Source organism: Callithrix jacchus, chromosome 18, assembly GCF_049354715.1.
Source record: "Callithrix jacchus isolate 240 chromosome 18, calJac240_pri, whole genome shotgun sequence".
Lineage (NCBI taxonomy): Eukaryota > Metazoa > Chordata > Mammalia > Primates > Cebidae > Callithrix > Callithrix jacchus.
The window spans coordinates 17,045,287-17,065,457 of NC_133519.1; the positions used below are offsets into that span (position 1 = coordinate 17,045,287).

The 20,171-nt window shown below is 56.7% G+C and overlaps 1 protein-coding gene across 9 annotated transcripts; it reads left to right on the forward strand.

Annotated features, from left to right (window-relative positions):
- Nucleotides 1–1,427: 1,427 nt before the first annotated feature.
- On the forward strand, nt 1,428–18,906 carry BCAN (brevican). Of its 9 annotated transcripts, none has more exons than XR_013529432.1 (15): nt 1,428–1,757; nt 2,153–2,224; nt 5,487–5,597; nt 6,233–6,607; nt 6,934–7,108; nt 7,420–7,547; nt 8,004–8,297; nt 10,845–11,078; nt 11,623–12,258; nt 15,616–15,723; nt 16,234–16,409; nt 16,941–17,023; nt 17,504–17,648; nt 17,921–18,111; nt 18,406–18,906. XR_013529432.1 is itself a non-coding variant. In XM_035279339.3 (15 exons), the coding sequence occupies exons 3-15, from the start codon at nt 5,507–5,509 to the stop codon at nt 18,511–18,513; spliced, it is 2,727 nt and encodes a 908-aa protein (XP_035135230.3). In that variant the 5' UTR covers nt 1,428–1,757; nt 2,153–2,224; nt 5,487–5,506; the 3' UTR covers nt 18,514–18,906. The 9 variants fall into 9 exon arrangements, 6 of the variants coding, with proteins under 6 accessions (XP_035135230.3, XP_002807737.5, XP_035135231.3 ...); XM_035279339.3 differs by having other exon boundaries at nt 16,234–16,392; XR_013529433.1 differs by lacking the exon at nt 2,153–2,224.
- The last annotated feature ends 1,265 nt before the right edge of the window (nt 18,907–20,171 follow it).

The window sequence follows — 20,171 nt, forward strand, 5'->3', positions numbered from 1 at the left end:
TGGCGCAATCTTGGCTCACTGCAACCTCCGCTTCCCAGGTTCAAGCAATCCTCCCTGCCTCAGTCGCCCGAGTGAATGGGATTACAGGCATCCACCACCACATCCAGCTAATTTTTGTATTTTTTTAGTAGAGACAGATTTTCACTGTTTGTTAGGCTGGTCTTGAACTCCTGACCTCAGGCGATCCACCCACCTCGGCCTCCCAAAATGCTGGGATTACAGGCATGAGCCACTGCGCCCAGCCAGCATTTTTCTTAGTAAGGAAATTTACTATCCACCCCTCCTATAGCCCAGGTCTTCTTGTCCTGTCCCTACAGTAGATGGGTCTCTGGGAAGGGGGCCAGAATCTTTTCTTTAGATCCTCAAGGATTTGAAGTGGGTTTTTTTCTGAGCTTCTCAAAGACGTTTGGAACCAAGTCCATAGCACTGGGAGGTAAAGCCAGGCAGTGGTGAGTAGGGGTGCTGGCACATTCAGTCGGGAGTCATCCAGAGTTCCCAGGAGGGACCTAGGGTGCAGTCTAGATGGATGCCTGGGGACCTGCCCTGAGCTGCATGTGCATTGAGTGCACCTCACTTTACTTGTGGTATTTCGAAGATGCTGTGGAGATCATAGGGATCAAAGCCCTCCAAAGCTATCCTTGGTGCCAACACTGGTATCCAGGGGAGGGAATCTAGGCATCTGGCTGTCCTGCCTACTGTCCGTGCCAGGGGCTTTGCCTACAGACCCAGGAGGGAGGAGGAAAGGCAAAGAGAGCCTGGGAAAGGAGAGGGAAACAGAGGCCCTGGAGCTGGGGGAAAGGAGAGTCATTGGTATTCTGGGAGCTGAGGAGTTCCTGGCTGGGCAGCACTCAAGGCCCACCCCCTGGCATCAGGCTGCACATTCAGCATCCACAGCCCTGGCCAGTGGGCCTTCTGGGCTCCCGGCAACGCCTGCATTTTGCACATTGGTTTGCATGACTGGTAATGTCCCTTCACAGCGGCACCGCACCCCACCCCCATCCCAGGTCTAGAGATTTCCTGACTTGCTTTGCTTAACCCATGGTTCTGCTGTCTAACCTCCATCCTTCCAGCTGCAAAGTCAGCTCCTCCTCTGTGCAGGGAGTGGGAGCACCACAGGAGCCAAAGCGCAATCATAGCTGCCTCCAGGGTCATTTGCACCCCATTCTGTCTACAGAAACGAGCTTCCCGTTTTTATTGGGGAGGGTGAGCAAAGCCCCCATTCTCCCTTCGTTCACTTCCCTACAGTCTAATTGAATCCCTCTTCCTCCTTCATTGACCAACGAGAAGTCCCTCCGGCTGTCCAACTTCCACCCCTCCAGCTGTAACATCGTCATCTTCTAGCTCAGCGAACGCTTGGCGAACGCTCCTTCCCCGCCCCTCCTGCCCCTCCTCCCTACTCAAAGTCCTCGGCTTCTCATCCCCGGAACGATGTCCTACTTCGCTCGTCCTTGCTCTCGCCGCTGCCGCCGGGAACCGACGCAGAGAAGGCAGCGGGTCCCGTGACCGTCCCGAGCCCCCCGCGCTCCAGGCCAGGGGACGGGGGCGGCCCCGGGGAGGGCGGGGCAGGGGCGGGGGGAAGAAAGGGGGTTTTGTGCGGCGCCTTCCGAAGGTCCTGCGGCCCCAGCCTCTCCTCGCGCCCGCGCAGTCCCCGCCGCAGTCTCAGCTGCAGCTGCAGGACCGAGCCGTGGACCGGGAGAAAACCCCAGGAGGAGGCGACAAACTTCGCAGTGCCGCGCCCCAACCCGAGCCCGGGGTAGGTGAGTGCCTCCGCAGCCCTGCCACCCGCCCTGGGGTGAGGGACAGAGAGAGGGAAGTGCCCGCCTGGTCCGCCCCCCCCCCCACCTTCCGCCTCCCGGCCCTTGCCTCGAGGCTCTGGGGCATCCAAGGCGTCGACTCCTGACCCCGCGGCGGGGTAGGTTGCCCGCCAGCCCCGAGCACCCGCAGGTGCTGCTGCGGTCTCGGATCTGCAAGCTTGCAGCTCTGCAGGGTGGCAGTCCCCCGGCTGCTCCCAGTCTGATCTGCAGCACCTCGGGTCCTCGCGTCTTCTCTGCTGCGCGCTCCTGTCCCAGCGCGGCCGCGGAGATTTCCGACCTTGTCCGGGGCATGGCGGTAGCGGTCTGGATCAGTCCCTGCCTCCGTGCCCCACGCGCAGGCAGCTCTGCTGGAGGAGCAGCGGCCAGCAGCCCTTCTGGGGATACCTTACTGCAGCCGGGCAGGACAAACGGTCAGAGCCGCTGTAAGGGGTGGTCGGGGCGCCGACTTAGGCTGCAATCCCAACTCCGCACCTTGCTCTGTGACCTTGGGGTACTTAGTTGACCTCCCTGAACCTTGGGTTCCTCATCGGTGTCATGAGCAGAATATAAACAATCTTTTTCTCACAGTTGAGGTTATCCACGGGAAGCATTTAGGAGAACTGCCCGGGGTAGACGTCGGTAACTGTTAGCTGGAATTCCCTTCACACTCTTGCATTCCCTCCTAGCACTGCCAGGGGCCTGGGAATTCCCTCTCCCAGGTATTTCCATATCCTTTCAGGCATTCCTCCACTTATTAAATAGCTCTGCTTACATGGTTCTAATAGGACCAAGAGATTGGCATCGATTTGGAGGGCACCGTTATTATCTGCATTGCTTAGATTGCAGATTAGAACAGTAAGATCAGGGAACAGTGTCACCCATAGACCCACCCCCGGTGTTACCAGGGCTTGTGTCGTTCTGGCTAACTTTGCTATTTATAACAGCACCATCCACAGTTCAGATTCTGTAGGAGAGGGATCTACAACAGCTCGGCTGGTGATGTTGCTAATAGTGTTAGTTGTGCTTCCAATAAAAAGGACTATTTATATAGTGATTGCAATTACTCCCACAGACCCTAAAGCCCCGCTGATATCGTGTAGGCTCATGTTGCTCCTCATGAAGCCATTAAGGGGGTAGCAGAGAGCTTCCCTCCTGCTGTGGGCAAAGTTCTGACCTCTTGCACCTCCCTGTTGCCCCTGCTGTGGGCTGGAACTCAGTTCCTATGGGACAGACCTTGGCTGCCAGCTGACGGGCATTCAGCATGGAGGGTGGTGCAGCATGGTTAGGTGTGTGTACACACGTGCATGCCTACACACACACACACACACACACGGAAACACACAGGGCCTGGTCTTAACTCTCTGGGTTGGGTCTATGAAGACTGTGAGGGAGATGGACATCTAGGGTCAGACAGAAATGATGATGTAATAAGAGGAAAGTTTCCTGAACAGCTGGAGAAATTCAGAACAAGGGCAGAGATCCAGAGGCTGGAGCAGAAACAGGGAGGGGGTGTTGTGGAGTCAGGGGAAGGGACAGCATGACTGCTGAGCCTTCAGGGTTAGAGACAGAGTGGTGTGCTCTGCTCTGGAGGAGGAGAAGACAGTGTGGAGGTGAGTGGTGTGTGGGATAGAGAAGGCCACAGAACGCTGGACGCCTGGGTTCCGAGGCTGGCACCAGATATGGGGAAGTCTGAGTTTCATCAGGGTTCCTAGCTGCACCCGGGAGGGCTGAGGCCTAAGCTTGGGGAGACAGAGCTCTCTGAGAACCTCGTGGGGTTACCCTCTTGGCCTCTCTAGTCAGTGACTCCCATTCTTGGGATCAGGGACAGGTGGCCCTCCATGTTCCAGAGCAGTTAGGTCCTCATTGGCCTCAGACCCTCTTCCCTCACTCTCCCACTGTCAGATCAGAGGTGAAAGGGTGGTCCACGGTGTTGGCCCCAAAGTGACTCCAACTATTTGGGTTTCTGGGCCGCTGTCAGAGAGTTGGGAGCCAGATCTGTGAGCAGCTCCAGCTCCAGCCCAGAGAGAAGGGAGGGAGGGCGCCAGAAGGGGACCGGGCCCAGGCTCTGGCACAGCTCAGATGCATGGCAAACAGTCTTCCCAGCACCCAGCAGGCACTGGCTGAATGGTCCCCACTCCAACCCCAGAATAGTCCTCCCAAGTGCCCCCATGCCTGAGCTGGTCTCAGCACCTCTCATCTGGCCCCATCAAGAACTTCCTCCCTCTCCAAGGTCAGAGAGAGGCCATAAACATCTGGTTGTGCCACTCCTCCCCCAACTCTGACCCTGAGGGAATGATACCCAGGCACAGTGGGGGAGATAAAGTTATGATGGCAAGCATGTGGGAGGATCTGGGAAAAGTAGGAAATTTCCCATCAGCTCAGGCTTAGGAAAGTGGGGGACAGGTATGAAGGCAGAGCCTGAGATGGTAGGGGACCATGGGGTATCAACAGTGGGCCTGGAGTGGGAGTGCATAGCCAGTGGCATAAACCTGACCTCTAGGAAGTCCTGCCTGCAGTCTAACCTTCAATTCTCTTGCTGCATCATTAGCCTATTCCATGGCAGACCTGGATCTCCATTCTCTCCTAAGTTTAGCCCAACCCTTAAAGATGATGTTGGACACTATCTCTAGGCCTTCTCTTCTGGTAGCACATTGCCCTGGTGCCTGACTTGGCTTTGCTGGGGATCCAGGGTCAGCCCTATCCTCTGAGCCTCAGTCTCCATTTCTCAATGTCACACTGTGTCCCTTTTATGAGAGTGTAAATGCTTTGAGATCTTTGGAGGAATATTCTGGGTTCCAGAGATTCTGATAGCCAGCGGTAGGAAGGGATGGCCCCTCACATTTATTCTCACCCCCCTTAGTCCACCCTCCAGCCCAAGGCTTTCACAAAAGGTGGGGTGGGGGAAGGGAGGGGCTGGATGGAGGCCAGACTGGCAGAGACAGGGGCTTTGTCCCAGCTGATTTCTGAGCCAGGAGTTCCGGTGGGAAAGCCCGTGCCAGGCAGAAAGGAGAAAAAGGGAGGAGGCAGCCAAGGAAGGGGGATGGAGGATGTTGGGGAGTAAAGAGAAAAGTTTCCTTAGGAGTAATGGTGGGGAGGAGGTAGAGGAGAGGGTAGACTCAGGAGAAGCTGTGCTTGCTTGGGTTCAGTCTAGGAGGCCCTCCTGGAAGAAGCAGGTGAGTATGGTGTCCATGGAGGCAGGGACAGTCAGGGAAGGCTAGAGAGGTACTGTGGGAGGAGGGCGTACTCTGGGTTCGAGGACAGAGTCTGGCACTGGGAGGAGCAGAGGGAATTCTGAGTGTAACAGCACCCACTGTTCATGATATATGCTGACTTCCTACTGTGTGCCTGGGGCTGTGCATTAGTACAGAAGTTTTAAGACACAAAACACTCTCAAAGCACATGGTCCCATCACATCCCACTCATGAAGCAGTGATAATGATGCCCTTTTATAAACAAGAAAATAAAGGCCCAGAGAAGGTGAGGAGCTTGACTTAGGTCACATAGTGAGTTGACTAGGACTTGGGTCTTGGTTCTGAGAAGAAATCCCTTGGTGGGAAGATGGGGATCAGAAACAGAGAGTTCATGGTGATGTGAAGGTAGGGGGCTTCTGGAGCCAGGATATGTGCGAACCCACGTGGGTATGATAGCCAGGCACAGTCCGTCCTGAAGTCGTCCCCATCTTTCCTTCTCTAGTCCCTCTGTCAGCCTGCAGCATGGCTCAGCTGCTCCTGCTCCTGCTGGCAGCCCTGGTCCTGGCCCAGGTTCCTGCAGCCCTAGCAGATGTTCTGGAAGGAGACAGCTCAGGTAAGCCACCCCACTGGGGGTCACCATCTCTCTCTTGTTCAGCCCTAACCAACTGCTTCCAGGCTTAGGGGTCCCAGGAAGAGAGAGAATTGGGAGGGCTGTGGGGAAGGGTCCAGGCTGGAACACCTGGAAATAAGGGCTGAGCTGTGAGCGTCTGGTGGGGTGGAGAATTCCTGGGGCAGGACGAGGGAGGGGAGCTGGGGCAAGGCTTTGGATCTCTAAGGTGAAGGATGGGGGACCCTGGAACTAGGAGGTGGGAAAGGGGTAGAAATGGGAGAAACCCTGAAGGAGATCCTAAGGGAACAGACTGGGAAACTGGGCTGGAGGACCCAGGGGGCGAGGTCAGAGAACCCTGGGCTGTGGTCTAGGAATTTGGGAGGGGAAGTGGAAGACTCTGAGAGCAGGACAGGGATCCTGGGGCAGCATTGACTGGGAGACTGGGGGATGGGTCTGGAGACCATGGGGGTGGGCCTGGAAAACCCAGAGATAGGGCTGCAGGACCCTGGCCCCTGGTCCTAGGGGGAGCCCGGAATCCTGGGGCGGAAGAAGGGATCCTGGAGCGGGGCTTGGAGGCCACCGGGTGGGACTCCGAGGGTCCACAGCGCAAAGTTCCAGCCGGCTGCACCCGTTCACAGAGGACCGCGCCTTCCGCGTGCGCATCTCCGGCGACGCGCCACTACAGGGCGTGCTGGGTGGCGCCCTCACCATCCCATGCCACGTCCACTACCTGCGGCCGCCGCCAAGCCGCCGGGCGGTGCTGGGCTCTCCGCGGGTCAAGTGGACCTTCCTGTCCGGGGGCCGGGAGGCAGAGGTGTTGGTGGCGCGGGGAGTGCGCGTCAAGGTGAACGAGGCTTACCGGTTCCGTGTGGCACTACCTGCGTACCCCGCGTCGCTCACCGATGTCTCCCTGGCGCTGAGCGAGCTGCGCCCCAACGACTCAGGCATCTACCGCTGCGAGGTCCAGCACGGCATCGACGACTGCAGCGACGCTGTGGAGGTCAAGGTCAAAGGTGAGAGGGCATGGAGGTTCCCGGAGGGAGGGAGCCAGGGAAGGGAGGACTCTTGCTCTCGAAGACCCCACAGTGTAAGAGGGAAGCAAAGGTAGCTGGAAGGCGCAGGCTGGGTTGGAAAAAGAGTAGAGAAGGTAGACACAGGCCTTTGTTGCCTCCTTTCTTCAGGTGGAGGAAATTCTGTCCACAGTCTAACTTGAGTTCCTCATGCTGTAGAGTGAGCACAATTGAACTTTACCCCCGTGTACAGAGGAGTGACAAGGAGGGTGAGGGGAGGCCAGTGTGCTGAGTGGTCACCTGGCTGATGGGTCCTCTCTGCCCCACAGGTGTTGTTTTTCTCTACCGAGAGGGCTCTGCCCGCTACGCTTTCTCCTTTGTTGGGGCCCAGGAGGCCTGTGCCCGCATTGGAGCCCACATTGCCACCCCGGAGCAGCTCTATGCCGCCTACCTTGGAGGCTATGAGCAATGCGATGCTGGCTGGCTGTCGGATCAGACCGTGAGGTGGGCTGGGGCTGTGGACTGGGGCTGTGAACTGGGACTTCTACTTGCCCCTGAGGTGGCCATGGCCCCCCTTCTGCCAGGTGCTGCCTGCTGCATCAGGCTGGGCATACAGGGCTCTCTGCCTCTGGGGGATGAGATGGGTCTGAGGAGGGGAGGGGAGGACCCCGAGCATGTGCATCCCTGCAGAGCTGAGGATGGCAAGCTGTCCGCAAGTGGCTGCACTGAGAGGGCAGTGGGACTCAGGAGAGTCAGTATGGGCTGGCTCCCTGGTGAAAGCATCCGTACTAAGTGATTCTGTCCTTCCTCCGCAGGTATCCCATCCAGACCCCACGAGAGGCCTGTTATGGAGACATGGATGGCTTCCCTGGGGTCCGGAACTACGGTGTGGTGGACCCGGATGACCTCTATGATGTCTACTGTTATGCTGCAGACCTGAATGGTGAGTGGGAGTGAGAGATTCCTAGGGGACAATCTCCCACCCCTGTAGTGCCCATAGGTCCTCCTGAGGCCTCTGCAGGACCTTACTAACCCTCCCAAATTTAAGGGAGCAAGCAGGAGGAAGGAGACAATTGGTGTCTCTCTCTGCAAACACTGTCACAGAGCAAGCTCAAGACCAAAGTCTCAGCCAGGCAGCAGGATATCGAGTTGAGCTCATCTGCCACCTGCTGGGTGGACTCTGTGCATGACTCTGCAGAATGAATAGTTTGGGCCCCATTCCTTTGAGCTCTAATATCCATCTTGAGGTTCTATTCAGACTTTGATCCTATGAAGTAGAGTAGTTGACTCCCTGCCACAGATGAGGGAACTGGAGAAGCTTGTCCAGGGTTCCTATGGGAGCCCAGAGTGGAAGGAGCTACCAGCTGCCTGGTAACCCAGTCTTCTCTTCTCCACCCAGGAGAACTGTTCCTGGGGGACCCTCCAGAAAAGCTGACATTGGAGGAAGCACGGGCGTACTGCCAGCAACGGGGTGCAGAGATTGCTACCACGGGCCAGCTGTATGCAGCCTGGGATGGTGGCCTGGACCACTGCAGCCCAGGGTGGCTGGCTGATGGAAGTGTGCGCTACCCCATCGTCACACCCAGCCAGCGCTGTGGTGGGGGCTTGCCAGGTGTCAAGACTCTCTTCCTCTTCCCCAACCAGACTGGCTTTCCCAACAAGCACAGCCGCTTTAACGTCTACTGCTTCCGAGGTGAGCCCACCTCCCTGCAGAAGCTGAGACCAGTCTCAGAAAGGCAGAGTTGAGCCCTAAAAGTTCTACCCCGGTCTGATCAGTGCAGCTCAGAGCTTTGCCATTTGCCTGAAGGGGTCGTGGGCGAAGTCCACCTTGTCATCTAGGGGTCTAATTCCGGGCATGCGCCCTGGTGTGGTGTCTGTTGGCTACTTGGCCAGAGGAATGGTCACCTTTTGGCCTCTCCTTCTCTGCCTTCCCACCAGTGTCCATGCCTTGCTTGTTTCAGCTGGGCTGCTGAAAAAAGCTCCCATTTGCTGTCAGCTTATTGGCAGAGCAGAGATAACCAACATTCTCTGAATCCAATGAGTAATCTGGTTATTCCAGTCAAGAACCAAATGCCCTCAGGAGCCCTCTGGAGGATTTCCAGAACCTGCAGCTTAAAGAAGGTGTCAGATCTTTAACTAGCAAATACTGATGGAAGGCGCAGGATCTTAAGTGCATTTGGGAATAGAGCTTTCTGCCCACATCTTCTGGTTTGTTTTTGAGTTTTTTGAGACGGGGTCTCACTCTGTCACCCAGGCTGAAGTGCAGTGGTGTGATCATGGTTCACTGTAGCCTCAACCTTCCTGGGCTCAGGAGATCCTTCCATGTCAGCCTCTGGAGTAGATGGGACCACAGGCTCATGCCACCATGTCTGGATAATTTTTGTAATTTTTGTAGAGATGGGGTTTTGCCACATGCCCAGGCTGGTCTTGAACTCCTGAGCTCAAGCGATCTGCCAACCTGGGCCTCCTGAAGTGCTAGGATTTATAGGTGTGAGCCACTGCACCCAAACCTGACCATATCTTGTGTTGGGATCTAGAGGGGAGGTAGTTCCTGGGACCCTCAGAGGGAAAAGGCCCAGGCCAAGGGTGACTGACAATCAGAGAGGCATCTCCTTTCTGTGCCTGGGTCTTTCCCCAGTTATAAGCCTGCAATACTGCTGCAAGAGCTAGAAGCAGAAATGAGAGGAGAAGATACAGCCTTTACCCTCAAGGAGCATTTGGTCTAAAAGGGGAAGACACAGCTTTTGTCATGGGAACCCCTAGCCAAGGGAAGACAAGATGCCTCACTCCCAGGATGAGGAGAGACTGAGAGAAAAGCATTACTTTCATTGGGACAGATCTGTGGACATCTTTGGCTGGGGGCTGGGGAAGGGTAGGGAGGTAAAGGTCCATAGGAAGATGGATCCATCTGAAAAGGCCTGCTGGAATAGGGGTAGTAATAATAATAATAACAGCTGAAACTTCTATGTGCTGATTATGATTATGTGCCAAGCCAAGTACTGTTTTGGAAAGAAATAGACTGGAACATGAGGAGGGGAAGGGGAGGGGGAATATGACTCCAGTCAGGACTACAGTTGGTGGAGGACAGAGGCAGCAAGGGCACAAGGTCTGGTGTGGAGTCTCACTGGAGCGGGTGATGAGGGAGGGACACACTGTCCTGCCTTGCCCGGCTGAGCGCAGTCGGCCCTCAGGGCTTTTCTTAGCCCAATTCCACCTTCACTTCACTGATTTTCTGCTCTTGGCTCCCTTCCCTAGAGGACAAGTAAACCGTTCTAAACCTCTGGTTATCTGAAGGGAGGAGATCCCAGAAGGAGGTGGCCCCTCCCCTTGCCTACTTGCCCCATGACTGAGATCCTCGTATGGTGCCTGAAGTTATTCCTGCGCTCTGCCCTCCAGCTGTCCTGGGGAGATGGCAGTCTCCCTGCTTCTCTTTCGAGAATTGTGGAGGCTGGGTGCAGTGGCTCACTCCTGTAATCCCAGCACTTTGGGAGGCCAAGGTGGGTGGACCACTTGAGGCCAGGAGTTCGAGATCAGCCTGGCAAACGTGGTGAAACCCTGTCTCTACTAAAAACACAAAAATTAGCTGAGCATGGTGGTGCATGCCTGTAGTCCCAGATACTTGGGAGGCTGAGATGGGAGAATCACTTGAACCCAGGAGACAGAGGTTGCAGTGAGCTGAGAACATGCCACTGCACTCCAGCCTGGGTGACAGAATGAGACTCTTGTCTAAAAAAAGGAATTTGGGAATGCCTGGGACCCCCTCACACCTTGTCCCAAGCCCAAGATCCCAAGGCACTAAAGCTGTTTCATCCATCCTGCTGGCTCCAGTCCCTGCCCCTTGGGAATATCTCATACCTGAGCCTTTCCTGACCACTCCAAAGTAATACTTCCCATCACTGTATCTTCTAACTCTGCTCAAGTGTTCTTTACCTTGAACATTATAATACATGTTTGTTTGTCATGTGTATTTAGAATATAATTTCCCTTAAGGGTAGGAGGTTTGCTCTTTTGTTCTACACTGTATCCTCAGGGTCCAGGAGAATACTTGGCATGACACACAGTAGGCACCTGATGAATGCTTGAGAAATGAGTGATGAAGTTCTGGGAGGCTCCCTGGGCCCCACTGGGTACTCCACAAGGAAGATGTGAGAGAATTGAGAGAATTCCGTGGTGCAGGCTGTGACCCAGAAGGGCAGAGCTACCTATTCAGCCTCGCATCAGCACTTTCTTCCTGCCACAGACTCAGCCCAGCCTTCTGCCATTACTGAGGCCGCCAACCCAGCCTCTGACCCGGCCTCTGATGGACTAGAGGCCATCGTCACAGTGACAGAGACCCTGGAGGAACTGCAGCTTCCTCAGGAAGCCATGGAGAGCGAGTCCCGTGGGGCCATCTACTCCATCCCCATCATGGAGGACGGAGGAGGTGGAAGCTCCACTCCAGAAGACCCGGCAGAGGCCCCTAGGACGATCCTAGGTAACTTGAATCCTTTATCCTGATGATGTCTTGATCTGAAAGAAGTTGGGAGCAGAAAAGGCAAGCCCAGGTTGATGCTGGGGTCCTGGATGGCATCACTATACCCTGTCATTTCTCAGCAGCTAAGGGGTGCAGGGCATCTTTCTTGTCTCTCTCCCAACCTTTGCTTTTCCAGCAAATTCTACCCACAACTCTATGGAGCTAGAGATGCTTGCACTAAGGAGCTGCCCCCTGGAAAGGAGGGGCCTCCCTTCTTTGGTCCCTCTTCCACCTCACCCACCCAAAACAGACTTGAGTTTTGACAGAGTAGGAGACGGAGATGCAATGACCATGTTCTCGGGTGCTAATGGCGGCTCACAGAGGCTTCTCGAGTATTGCCTCTTCAACGTAGCTGGGGGCAAGTTCTTCCAGTCTGGAGCAAGGACCACCTGTCCTCAGGGCGGGCTCTTCCCTATTCCCCAGGGCCCACCCTCCCCTTCCCCTGTTTTCTTTTCTTCCGGGGTGGGCGCTGTCCCTGGTGCTGAACAGTTTGTGTTTTGCCTAGAATTTGAAACGCAATCCATGGTACCGCCCACGGGGTTCTCAGAAGAGGAAGGCAAGGCATTGGAGGAAGAAGAGAAATATGGGGATGAAGAAGAGAAAGAGGAAGAGGAGGAAGAGGAGGAGGTGGATGATGAGGCCCTGTGGGCATGGCCCAGCGAGCTCAGCAGCCCAGGCCCTGAGACCTCTCTCCCCACTGAGCCAGCAGACCAGGAGGAGTCATTCTCCCAGGCGCCAGCAAAGGCAGTTCTGCATCCTGGTGCATCACCACTTCCTGATGGAGGTCCCAGGCCTCCAAGGGTCCATGGACCACCTACTGAGACTCTGCCTACTCCCAGGGAGGGGAACTTAGCCTCCCCATCACCTTCCACTCTGGTTGGGGCAAGAGAGGTGGGGGAGGAAACTGGTGGTCCTGATCTATCTGGGGTCCCTCGAGGAGAGAGTGAGGAGATGGGGAGCTCCGAGGATGCCCCTTCCCTGCTTCCAGCCACACGGGCCCCTGAGGGTGCCAGGGAGCTGGAGGCCCCCTCTGAAGATAATTCTGGAAGAACTGCCCCAGCAGGGACCTCAGTGCAGGCCCAGCCAGTGCTGCCCACTGACAGCGCCAGCCGAGGTGGAGTGGCCGTGGTCCCGGCAACAGGTAATTCTGCCCGAGGCTCAACTGCCCTCTTTATCCTACTTCTTTTCCTTCCACTGCAGCTCTGGGTCACCTGACCTGTAGTCCTTTAACCCACCATCATCCCAAACTCTCCTGTCATTTGCCTTCATTCTCTTACCCAGCTCTGCCTATGGGTCTCCAATCTCGGATACCCACCTTCGACTTCCATCCCAGCTCTCCTAGTCTTCACCCTGTGACCCCAGCCCCTCCACTGACCATCTGTGACCTTTCCCCGCCGTCAGGCCCTCCACCTGTGGCTCACATCTCACCAGCTCCACAGAGCATCCTCAGGCCTCTCCAGGGGCCCTCATCACCTATTGCAGCCTTCAGGGCTCGGCCCATTTCCCACTACTCCCTTCCCGCTCTTGTGTGCCATCCCCTTAGCTGCCTCCCATTGATCTCAGAGAAGCCTGGGAGTCCCTTCCCACCCCTCAACCTCTGGGGTCCAGGAGAGCCCGTACCCCCACAGAGCCTTAAGCAACTACTTCTGTGAAGTATTTTTTGACTGTTTCATGGAAAACAAGCCTTGGAAATAAATCTCTATTAAACCACTTTGTAACCAAGCTCTGGTACCCTCTGTCTCCATCTCCTGATGTCCACCCCTCTCATTCCATGGATCTGTGTCATGGAGAGCACTTGGATGCTTCTTCTCTGGCTCTGTGTCTCTCCCTCTCTCTGTGTGTGTCTTGGCCTCTCTTCCTTTTTCATCTTCGGCTTCTCCCCTTGTCTGTCCCAGCAGTATAACCGCCCCTCATTATTCCCCCAGCCCCTCCTTCTCAGGCTTGTCTACACTTTCCTTCCTAGCTACTGAGATCCCAAAATTTGTACACATTACCCCCAGAGAAGTCATCATCCATAGTCTGAGGCAGTGCTGGGAGTTGTAGTCCCTCATTCCTGATGGGGAGAAACCCACGCAGCCTGGGGTGCATGTGTTGTGCATTTATATTCACTTCTGATCCATCTTGGTGGTGCCACGAGTCATAGTAACTGAAAGTATCAGCACAGAAGCAGTTCCCTGGCATTCAGGTGCCCTCACCCCCAGCCTACAGCCCTACATCTCAGCAGGGGATGGTATCTAACTCTCATCCCACTACCCACAGCTTCCCTCTTCTCCACTAACTCCTGCACTAATCACCATTCCTTACTCCCTAGAAGGAATGGTTTCACCCTCCCTAAACCCAAAGGGTCTCAAAGTACCTAATGCCAGAGAAGACACAGATCGAGGAGCAAGTGACGGAGAGTGTGGAGGAAGGAGTCAGGTTCTGGGGTCTGAGAGAAGCCCTCCCTACTCAGGAAGGCTAAGATTCCCAGTGGAGGTCCCTGGAGAAGGCTGGGATTCCCTTAGCCCTAGGACCCCTGTCTTAGATGGATCACATCCTGCGTCACACCCAGGCTTACCCATGTCAACTGTCAGCTCCCTGTGCAACTGGCCTTGGAGTTCAGCCCTGTGGCAGATGGGGAGGGGGTTTGGTGGGAAAAGGAGCACAACTGGAGGTATCTACAGTGTCTTAGTTCCTCCATCTGGAGGGTAAGTGAGAAGTCTTGCCTGCTGTTTCAACGGGAAGAAAGGAAAAACTTCCTGGTTGTGTAGAGTAGGTGTCCCTAAAAAGGGAGCAGAAAGATGGCAAGAAGAAGAGTGCCTTCACACAACTCTGTCTGCACTGGGCTCAGGTTCTGCAGCCCACAGCCAGGCGGAGGGACCCATGGCCTGGGTAGGGGACCAAAGACCAAGTTTGGGAGCCTCTGTTCCCCAGGATCGGAGGGTTGAATGGGAAGGAGCAGAAAGGACAACAGGAGGGGCAGGATAGTATGAGGAATGGGAGGGGAGTTCAGGATTCTCCCCTCTGTTGGGCCTGGTGCTTAATGGGTTAAATGAAATACCTCTTCCTCTGGGGTTGGGAGGTGGGCAGTGCTACCAGCTGGGAAGAAATTATTGGCAGGAGGGAAGATGACAGGAGGAGTGGTGCTGGAAAAGCGGATTCATTTTACCCAAAACAGCTAGGTCATCCAGTAAAATTCTTTGAATTGACTCCAGCTTCTCTCTCCATCCCCACTCTGATTCCCACTGGGCAGGGGGATCTGTGGCCAGGCCAGCATGAAGCATTGTGGGCCTTGGCCATGGCTGCTAGAGGTGGATGGTAAAGTCTGAAGGGTCCTGCCCTGGGGTGGTTTTTATCTCCCATGGCTGAGGGCCTTGACCTTCATAGCTCGTCTGTGGAGCCAGCTTCCCCTAGGTCATCTGAACCAGAAAGGATTGGAAACTGACAGCTCCTCTAGCACCAAGGCACACCCTAAGGACAGCCACCTCCTACACTAGGATCCAGAGAGAAAAAATCCAGTAACGCAGATGGCCGGCCTACCTAGATGGAGCTAGATCCAGACAACAGATTGCAGACCTTCAGGGTAGTGTGTTGGTCTAAGAGGACTGCCTGGAGGAGAGGGAGCCAGAAGGAGCGGGTGAGATGGATTCTAGGTTGGAGAATCTGCAGAAGGCCCAAAGTGGAGTTGGGAGAGGGAGCCTGTAACGGGAAGAGTCTGTGGACATAAGAAGAGGAGGCGAGAGGTTGAGTGATGTTGAGAGTGAGTTGCATGTGTGAGGCCAGTTAGCACTGCAGGACAATGGGAGTGGCGGCCGGCCGGGGCAGAAGGGCAGGGCATAGAGTGAGGAAAGTGGGCTGGATCTCCACTGACCACTGTAAGGCTGACTGCCTGCCCAGTGGACAGCAGGAAGAACAGTTAGTATTCATGTGGACCACACCACTATCAGGTCTCGGGAGCAGTCAAGGGAGACCACACTCCACTGTTGCTATGGTAATCCTCCTGTTCCCCTCCTTCACTTCCATTCAACCTACTTACACTATACAGAACTGTGCGGGGACCTGGCACAAAGACAAGGGGATGAGGGACTAAATTTCAAGCCTAGAGAAGAAAAATGACCTGCCCAATGTCACACAGAAGAGCCAGGAGCAAGATAAGAGTTTAGATCTGTAACATTCTGTGCCCAGCATATTTCTCCATCCAGGGCCTGGGTTCCGTGGGCCCTCCTGGCCACTTCTCCCCAGCCTCTTCTGGGCTGGGCTCACATTGGTGACCATAACAATGGCCTGCACAAGGCTGGGCTAATGCTGAAGTGGGGAGTGGGGAGAGGAAAGAAACCCAGAACTCAGGGCTGGATTGTGACCAGAGGCAGCTCTAGGGAGAGCTTTTAGGGTGCTGTTACAGCTTCCAGACAGAGAGGTCAGGGCTGGGGGACCCTCTGCACCCTCTCCTGGAGGTCTCAGGCTGCAATGTTGGGCTGCCTTGCTCCCCCCCACCCCGCCTCACTTCTTTCCCCCTTAGGTGACTGTGTCCCCAGCCCCTGCCACAATGGTGGGACATGCTTGGAGGTGGAGGGAAAGGTCCACTGCCTATGTCTGCCTGGATATGGGGGGGACCTGTGCGATGTTGGTGAGTGTTGAGGGATGGGGTTTGAAGCCTGGACCCTGCCATAACATGCTATCTCTAGGAGGGGGGAGGGAGGACATTGGTTTTGGCTTTGTCATTAATGAGTCCCTGCTTTAGGCAAGTTGCACAACTTCTCTGAGCGCTACCCTCTATTTTCTTATCTAAGTGAAACCAAAATGCTTCTCATAGGGGGTCCGTTTGACACCAGTGCAAAGCATACTCCTGGCATTTAATCGGTGGTCAATACATGACAGGCTCCATTCTCCTGGAGAGAAGAGAGCTGCTCTTTAGTATGGAGACCCAGGCCGGAACTCCATCCCCCACCCCGGTCCCTATCTCTTAGAAAAGGCTCCTGCCCAAGAACCCTCCAGGCTCTTGCGAGCCCCCTCATTCTCCACTGGCTCCTCGGCGTCGCCTCTTGTCCCCTTAGTCCCGCCCCTCTAGGCCTGAGGTAGTAGAAGGAGCCCGCCCTGGGTTCTGGGGCCCTGAGATGCCCGCCCTCGTGTGCCACAGGCCTCCACTTCTGCAGCCCAGGCTGGGAAGCCTTCCAGGGCTCCTGCTACAAGCACTTTTCCACAAGAAGGAGCTGGGAGGACGCAGAGACCCAGTGCCGGATGTACGGCGCGCATCTGGCCAGCATTAGCACGCCCGAGGAACAGGACTTCATCAACAGTGGGCCGGGCGACAGGGTGGGAGGGGGCCCCCGCCATCCGCTCTCACTCTCTCACTCGCCTAACCGCTTTCCTCATTAACCCATGCACTCGTTCCTTGGTTTTCTCCAACTTGCATTCCCTCACTCATTCGTTCACTCCCCTTCTCTTTTCCTCCTTCCCACCCTACGCTAAGGCAGTGGCCTCGCCGTGGAGTGCGCCTGTGTGGGTTGGGCCGCCGCGCGGGGAGCAGCCTCCAGCCCCTCCAGCCTCCCGGCTCTCCTCCCTCCATCCGCCTCCCCCAACTCCAATCGTGTTGAAAGTTTTTACTCTTTTTCCAGAGCGCCTCTTTTCTAGCCTGGGTCGATATCTTCCTTATTCTCCCACCCCCATTCCCCTGCTTTCCATCTGCCCTTGCGCAGAGGCTGGAGGGAGGGAGAAGAACGCGGTAGGGGCGGGTTCTAGATAGCAGGGAAGGGTTCCCCCGGCCGTAGCCTTAGACCGCCCGGGAGCGGGGAACGGCCGCCATCTGCTGGCGGCGGCGCTCACTGCACGCCTCCGTCTCCAAAGATCGGTACCGGGAGTACCAGTGGATCGGGCTCAACGACAGGACCATCGAAGGCGACTTCTTGTGGTCGGATGGCGTCCCCCTGGTGAGAGGCCCCGGTCGACACCCCCGTCCAGCTCGCTTCCTCTAAGCACTTCTGTCCCGTGCCACCCCCAGCCCTCCTGATCCTGTCCCCTTCTTTTTCCGGCTTCCTTCCATTTCTCGTGCCCCTACCCTGGTCTTCCTGGGCTCTCCTCCCTTCCTTGTGCCCCTGTCTCTTCCCTTCTGCCTCCCATTCTCCCTCCGCTAAAGTCCCTGCCCTCTCTTTTACCCTTCGCGGGGAGGTCCCCTACTCCTCAGCCCTAGCCTAGGGTTCTGGGACCCTGAGATGCCCACCCTTCTGTGCCGCAGGCCTCCGCTTCTGCAGCTCTGGCTGAGATGCCTTTCAGGGAGCCTGCTGCAAGCACCCTCTTGACCCTGTCCCTGACCATGGGCCCCCTGCACCCATCCTCCTCCCCAGATCCTGTAGGCCCTCTCCCAGAGCTCCTGGGGTAGGAGCTCCTCACCACCTCCTCCGTCCCCCCAGCTCTATGAGAACTGGAACCCGGGACAGCCTGACAGCTACTTCCTGTCTGGAGAGAACTGCGTGGTCATGGTGTGGCATGATCAGGGACAATGGAGCGATGTGCCCTGCAACTATCACCTGTCCTACACCTGCAAGATGGGTCTGGGTGAGGGCGGGCAGAGGAGGGGCCCAGCAAGGAAGTGGAGGGGTGGGCCAGGGGAGCAGGGGGACTGATGCTTGTAGACAGAGAGTGCAAAGCTATACAGCGGAGCCAGAACGTGTTCCAGACCATGGGAGAGCTAACAAGTTATGTGGATCCACTCAGAATCCCGGATCTTTTTTGTCATGTGGTGGCCTATTTTTCTCTTCCCCATGGAGATTCTGGGAACTGTCACCCACAGAGCCAGGCTCCCAGTTCCTAACTGTGTTCCTTCGCAGTGTCCTGTGGGCCCCCACCAGAACTGCCTCTGGCTCAAGTGTTTGGCCGCCCGCGGCTGCGCTACGAGGTGGACACGGTGCTTCGCTACCGGTGCCGAGAAGGACTAGCCCAGCGCAATCTGCCGCTGATCCGCTGCCAGAAGAACGGTCGTTGGCGGACCCCCCAGATCTCCTGCGTGCCCCAAAGGCCTGTGAGTGCCAGGAAGAGGCAGGTGGGGTTGAGAGACGGTAACCAACGGTAGCCCTGTACTCCAGGCTCAGCCCTGCCTGTCACTGGCCATGTGACCTTGGAACCAGCCACTGCTCCTCTCTGAGGCAAAGGGAAAGAAGTGGGCTGGAGGCTCTGCGGGTCTTCAGGGCTGATGTCTGATAACATGCAGCCGCATTCTGGGCTCTTAAGGGCTGAGGGAGAACACCAGAGGGCAGGCTCTAAGGAGAGAGGAGGAGGAGCCAGGGTGGAGGGTGAGCGTGTGTGTCTTCACCAGGCCGGAGCTCTGCACCCAGAGAAGGCCCCAGAAGGACCTCAGGGGAGGCTACTGGGACGCTGGAAGGCGCTGTTGACCCCCCCTTCCAGCCCCACCCCAGGTCCCTAGGGGCAAAGCCTTGCACACTGCCGGCCACAGTACCGCCCTGTCACCCAAACCCTCCCGATACCCTGTGCTCCCGCCACCACAGGAAGTGACAACAGGACGAGGGGTGGCGCCGCGGTGCAGGTGACAGTGCCTAAAGGGGCTTCTGGGAAATACCTGGGAGGCTCCAGCCCAGCCCAGGCCCCCTCCCCCTCCCCTGGGCGCCAGATCGTCCCCTCAGGGCCGGGGTAAGTCCCTAAGTGCCTCCACTGCCCTCTCCCTGGCAGCCATCCTTTCCCCTCCATTCCTCTCGGGAGCACTGTGCCCACTCATTCTGGGTTTTCCAAGGGAATGGGCCTGCAGGATGGAGTGTCTGTAAAACCAGCGGGAAATAAAACTGCATTTGAGCCCAAGCAAGTTGGATGTTTCAGTGTGCGTGTCTGTGAGAGAGAGAGGTGTGGGTGGGCAGGGCCTCGTAGTATACATAGAGCTTCGGTGTGTATTCGCTTCCGAAGGTCAGAGACGTCCCCGAGATGTCAGCGGTAGATAGAACAGCTGCCAGTAAGTACGTAGGGAATGGAGGATCACAGGGGCTGGGGGACAGCCGGAGTGATGCAGCATGTTTGCAACGGGATGGAGTACCCTGAGTGCCTAAGAGTCACGCGGACGCCAGTGAGTTCTGCCTGGGAAGGAGAAGGGCGGGGGTCCCAGAGGGGGAGGCAGAGGTTGGTGCCTTGGCACCCCAGTTCTGAGCTTCCGCAGGGCCTTCTCTCAGAGGGTGTGAGATTGAGGGTGAAGGGAGAGCTCCCCTGGCACGGCAGCACGTCTAGGGGTGACGCCGCAGGAAGGCTTCCGTCCAGCAGAGGAGGCAGAGATGCAAGAAACAAGGAAACAAGCTAAGGGCCAAGGGAAGGTTCCCAGCCCTGCGGTGGACTGGGCTCCGGGGAACCACCTGGGTGCCTCACAGGCAGCGGCCAGCAGAGGGCGCCGCGGACCCAGCCCAGCGCTCTGAGAGTGCCTTGTGCGCGTGCGCCGGTGGAGACGGGCGGAGGGGTGCGAGGAGCCCCAGGATCCCGCCAGGGGGCGCCGCGGGCCTGCGTGCTGAGGAGACAGGAGGGGAAGGGAGGCTGGTTGGCTGGCGGGGTGTTAGACTTCCGGCCAGGCTGAGCTGGCCCTGGGGGCTGTGAGTCAGCGGAGGTTCAAGGGGTGAGGTCACTCTGAGAACTGGAGAGAGAGTGAGAGAGTGACCGAGCGCGCGTGTGCTTGTGTGTGTGTGCACTCTTCTCCAGAGCACAGAATCGCCGGGGAAGTGCGTGTCAGGATGCGGTCTGTCTCCTGATCAGGACGAATCGATGCTGCAGATCCTCAGGCACACGCAGGCATAGGCTCACACGCGCACACTGTCATGTGTACACACTCCTGCGTGTGCCCACTCAGTTACAGCGCATCGCCCACATGGCCAATACTTTTTCCTTCTCTGAAGCCAGTAAAGCCCACAGACAGGGAGACGGGTCCAGCGGAGCAAAGGCTGAGAGTGATAAGGGCAGACCCAGAGATAGCCGGCAAGACAGACAGACGGAGGTTTAATGCAGCTCTGTGTGGATGGGAGCTGGGGCTCTCCTAAGCCATCCCTGCCCACCTCCTGTGCCTTCCCCACCCTATTTCTAACCCCGAAACTGGCT

Coding starts and splice junctions, on each gene's coding strand:
- BCAN (XM_035279339.3), top strand. CDS start 5,507: ATGGCTCAGCTGCTCCTGCTCCTGCTGGCAGCCCTGGTCCTGGCCCAG. Junction 12,259..15,615: donor GGCCGTGGTCCCGGCAACAG/GTAATTCTGCCC, acceptor TTTCCCCCTTAG/GTGACTGTGTCCCCAGCCCC. Junction 18,112..18,405: donor CCTGCGTGCCCCAAAGGCCT/GTGAGTGCCAGG, acceptor TGTCTTCACCAG/GCCGGAGCTCTGCACCCAGA.